Below are 4,973 nucleotides of genomic sequence, written 5' to 3'. Positions count from 1 at the left end.
CCCCCCGGTCGACTCACCCGTCCTCACCAACAAGGCTCCTTTCATGGCCTCTTTGGCCTCCCCCCTTTTTCCACTTTCCCTCACCCTTCTGTCTCCTCATGTGGTCTCCCCTCTCGTCACTACTTCTCGGTGTCTTTTGTATCTGAAGTCCACGTCTCAGGGCTGTCCAATCAGTGCAGCCCCCCTCCCTCACTGCCATTGTCTCTGTGTCAGCCCTGGACGGCAGCAGAGATGGAGTAAAGAGGGAAAAAGGCGGAGAAGAGGGGAGGCATGGGGAGACCCCCCCCACTCTCTCTCTGCATCTGCTGCCAGCCTTTATCTCTCTCAAACAAACACATAAATATTTGTCCAATGACTCTGGACCAATCACTGTTCATCAGGAATAATCCAGATTATATTTGATCAAAAACAACAACAAAGGGCAGAGAGTCAGATTAGATCTTTGATTTGAAGATCTGTATTCAACATATACTGAAACTCGGTGGTTACTGTGACCTTCATCACGCTGTGAGGACGCTCTGCCCCCTGTCTTTAAGAACAGGAATGACTTGTCACGCTGCATTGGTCACACAAACGCTCCGAGGTTTTCCACTCTTGAAGTTTTACTTTTGTCATTTCACGTTGCTTTAAAGTCGGACAGAAATGACGTCTCGATGAATCTGAAGAAGGATTAGAGGTGAAACGTCTTCTTTTAGAAAATGCACAGACAGAACGTTTTATAATTGATTGAATCCATTTATACATTTAAAACTGGGTGGTTTCTCTCTCTCTCTCTCTCTCTCTCTCTATATATATATATATATATATATATTAGTATAAATCAGAAGTCAACGCTCCGTTGGCGGTCTGGGCGGTGAACTGCGTGGGTTAGCATCAGTCAAACAGAACAGTGTGGGGGTGTATTCTGCAGTAATTGGATCGAGTCCCGTTTGATCTGCCGTTGGACGGCAGAGGAAGACGGCGCGGGGCCTCGTTTGACCCACGGTTGGTCTGCTGTCGGAGCCAGGATGTTTCTGACAAATGCTAATCTGAAGACATGAACTTGGTGAAGACAGAGCGGCTCCACCTGGAGGATACACTGTGACCTGGTCATCGTAGTGTGAAAGACGAGACGCTGTAGTGTGTGTGTGTGTGTGTGTGTGTGTGTGTGTGTGTGTGTTGTGGGTATCTGTTACACCAGCGTTCTGTCGGTCATTAGCTAGCTGATACTTGCGGCTGATACTGGGATCAGATGTTCTTTTGAAGCAGACACGGTTGTTGTTTTCAACAGATGGTCCCGGCCTGGCCATCAAAGGCTCAGCAGCGCCACCTCTGGTTCTGTGGATTCTGTCAGTCACTCTGCTGGACGTTACATGTTCACCACTAATGAACTCGGCTCCGTTTAATCTATGCCTCGTCCTAAACGCGAGCGTCCGACCTCCGACCTCTGACCCTGAACGACCTTAAACAGACCTGACGGCTCCAGGAACCAGGAGGCACATCTTTGACAAGAAGCTGGAGCTGGAGGTCTGTGACACCACCACCATCTCTCTGCAGATGGGCACCAACAAAGTGGCCTCCCAGAAGGGCATGACCTCCTACGGGCTGCCGCGCCAGGTCTTTGACAACAAGTACTGCGCCAACCCCACCGAGGTCTGCTACGACAACGGCAGTGAGGTGGAGTTCGACGGCTACAACCAGTATTCAGATTAAAGCTTAGATGAGTTGAAAACACGGACAGCAACGACCTTGAACGACCGTCCTCCATGATTCTTGATGTGATCATGTTATTATCAGAGTTTGGAAACATGGATCATGGAATTATTGATCAGAAGGATATGATGGAGTGACAGGTGGAGTGACAGGTGGAGTGACAGGTGGTGTCAGGGTGCTGGTTCTAACCCTCTGTTCTCTGCCCTCCCCCAGGGGCGACCCCACCACCGTCAAACTGAATGTGGCCATAACCTGTGGTTACCTTCTGTACGGTGAGTCTTCACTCAGACCAACACCAGGTTGTTGTTGTTGTTGTTGTTGTCGTTGTTGTTGTTGTTGTCGTCGGCTGGAGGGGTTCATTACTCTGTTGAAAAAAAACAAAAAACCAGCCACAAAAAATGATCAAAGTGAAGATTATATCAAAGAAAACTTTGTAAAAGCTCCGACTCAGGTTCTGATCCGGTCACTGGACCTTCTGCTCCTCAGACCTGATGCTCTTGGCCCGGAACTGGACTACAATGGGAGACGGCTTCTTTGTCTGCCACCACTTGGCGGCGCTGTATGCATATGGATACGTGTTGGTGAGTATTTGGACTCTGAGAGCAGACGTTGAAATGGTTCTGTCCTCCGTCAGTTCACCCACGTGTGTGTGTGTGTGTGTGTGTGTGTGTGTGTGTGTGTGTGCGTGTGGTTCCAGACCCGTGGCGTTCTTCCCTACTTCGCCAACTTTCGTCTCATCTCAGAGTTGTCCACTCCGTTTGTGAACCAACGGTGAGTCCAGGACTTGGTCTCCGTCGTTTTACTTTCTCTCTAATTCTAACAGGTGGTCGTTACCTGACCCCCCCCCCCCCCCCACCCCCCCACATTACATTGAACCATGATGTGATTACTTTATGAAATAATTGGACCTCTCTCTCCCCCTCCTCCCCCTCAGGTGGTTTTTCGAGGCGTTGAAAGTTCCACGCTCTCACCACTTGGTGGTGCTAAACGGTGTCCTGATGTCCGTAGTCTTCTTCCTGGTGCGTATCGCCGTCATGCCGTCGTACTGGGCCAGCGTGTTGGTCACCTTTGGCACCCCTGAGTTTGAGCGCCTGGGGGTGGGGGCCCAGGTGGCCTGGATCAGCTCCTGCGTGGCCCTGGACATCCTGAACACCATCTGGATGTACAAGATCACCCGGGGCTGCTACAAGGTCCTGACCAGGGCGGGGGGGCAGAAGGCCCACGTCAACAACCACAAAGACTGAACACAGGCCCTGAAGGACCCGCCCGACCACCGCCCCGACCACCGCCCCCATCATGTTGAGGTCAGCTGCTGGACCAGGCTAAGACTCTCAGGTTCTGATCCCTGATTCAGGACAGAGGGGGGCGCTCTTTGACTCATCCACCCACCAACCTGGGTGGCTGTGGTGTTCACTCACAGATTAATAATCTGCAGGGGTGGGGGGGCATACCTCACAAGCACACGGACTCTCTCTGTCACTGGCCTGTTATATCACAGCCCGCTGCCCCCCCACCCCCACCTCCCCATATCCTGTGGAACTCACCTTCAGCCAAAGTCCAATCCTGGGAAGTGCCTGAGTGACAGGGAAGACTGTCTCTGTGGACGAAGACTGTCTCTGTGGACGAAGACTGTCTCTGTGGACGAAGACTGACTCTCTGTGGACGAAGACTGTCTCTGTGGACGAAGACTGTGTCTGTGGACGAAGACCGCCTCTGTGGACGAAGACCCGACTCTCTGTGAGGCGGCCTCTTTTTGTTCTCCCACACTGGAGTGGAGGTGGTGGTCTCTCCCCCCCCCCAGTCTTTGTCTGTCTCTAGGGCTCTTGTCTTGACCTCAACAAAGAGACAGGAACTTCACCACGATGCCTCTTGGACAGTATCACCTGCTGTGGCCTCCTGCCTGTATCACCAGCCACGTCTCCAGGAGAGAGGAGGATTCTGGGAGAAACTCTACCTTTTCAGTATTGGTCCTGTGGTCACCTCTCTCACATCACCCTCCGTCCGGAAAAAAACGTCCACATCACTGGATGGATTTCCTCTTTCGCACATTTAATTTGGTTCTAACCAAAAATAAATCTTGAAACTTAAAATATCCTGTCAGTTGTTGAGGACAAAGTGTCCCCTCCAACACAGGTGTCCCCGCAACAACGACAATGTTTGTCCAAACAAATGCTCCCACAAGTATAGCTACACACACACACACACATACTCAGTCGACCCCCCCCGACCGCCCGCCCCCCCCCGAGCTGAATGTTTGCAATATCTACGTCCGATCTTTAGCAACAATCGTCTGTTGACGTCCGATCTTTATCATGGTCGTGCGGAGACTAAATCTGCATGATTTTCTGTTTTTATTCCCGTGGACGTAACCTCCTTTTTCCTCCTTTTTCCTCCATTTTCCTCCTTTTTCCTCCTTTTTCCTCCTTTTTCCTCCTTTTTCCTCCTTTTTCCTCCTTTTTCCTCCTTTTTCTAGCGCATGTTACTACGTGTTTTTTCCGACAGTTCAGTAACGATAGATTAGCGACATCTACTGTTAAGTATTAAATGCATTTAATCCAATGCTGAAGTCTTCCTGAAACAGGTGATGTTTGACCTCTGACCCAGACCGGTGCACCCCCCGCCCCCCCCGTCCTGAATGTCTGTCCAGTATCTTAACGTTGACAGGACATGGTTTTCACTGAGCGGTGGTTCCCACACTTGTTCTGCAGCGCCCCCTTTTGTACATAGGTATATTGTCAAGTTAATACCAGCTTCTGCGTTGATACTGGAACATTTATTAATAATTAAAACATTAATTTCTAGAAAGTTGCTGAAAGAACAAAACAGTTTTCACTGTGGCACAAATTAAATAAATTAAAAACCAAATCTAATTCATGTGGCTGTCTGTGGGCCCCCAGAGGGGTCCTGCCCTCCACTTTGGGAACCGCTCCTCTACAAAAGGATAGACAGAAACAGATGAACAAATATCTCATGACCAAAACTGTAGTCGAAGCACAAGTGAAGCAGTAGGTGGCGCTGTAGCACAACAGGAGTTTCAGTTAAACCTGAAAACACATTTAAAAAATTCTTCTTCACTGGACGTGATTTCTATTTCAATTGTTTTTGGTTTTAATGATTGAAAAAGTGCAACAACAGTCAGTCAAACAAAAGTCTGTCGTTTCCTGATGTACTTGAACACATCACTGAACAGATTCTCTTCATTTTTAAACATAAACTTTAAGAGAAAAATAATATGAAGTAAAAACATTTATCCAACAAATTCAGTCAAACTTATTGTTCCT

At 49.1% G+C, this 4,973-nt stretch overlaps 1 protein-coding gene across 1 annotated transcript in view; it reads left to right on the top strand.

The window, feature by feature from the left end:
• The window catches only part of tlcd4b (TLC domain containing 4b), a 4,305-nt gene extending 618 nt beyond the window's left edge, over positions 1 to 3,687 (top strand). Inside the window, exons 2-5 of the mRNA XM_008330702.3 lie at positions 1,906 to 1,964; positions 2,179 to 2,273; positions 2,390 to 2,463; positions 2,627 to 3,687. Of these exons, the coding sequence (XP_008328924.3) occupies positions 2,184 to 2,273; positions 2,390 to 2,463; positions 2,627 to 2,936 (474 nt within the window). The 5' untranslated portion in view covers positions 1,906 to 1,964; positions 2,179 to 2,183 and the 3' untranslated portion in view covers positions 2,937 to 3,687. The remainder of the gene's footprint in view (positions 1 to 1,905; positions 1,965 to 2,178; positions 2,274 to 2,389; positions 2,464 to 2,626) is intronic.
• Positions 3,688 to 4,973: the final 1,286 nt, after the last annotated feature.

The sequence above is a fragment of the Cynoglossus semilaevis genome, chromosome 17, assembly GCF_000523025.1.
Source record: "Cynoglossus semilaevis isolate Cse_v1.0 chromosome 17, Cse_v1.0, whole genome shotgun sequence".
Classification (NCBI taxonomy): Eukaryota; Metazoa; Chordata; class Actinopteri; order Pleuronectiformes; family Cynoglossidae; genus Cynoglossus; species Cynoglossus semilaevis.
Note: the sequence above shows the minus strand (reverse complement) of the source record. Positions and strands in the feature narration are given on the sequence as shown.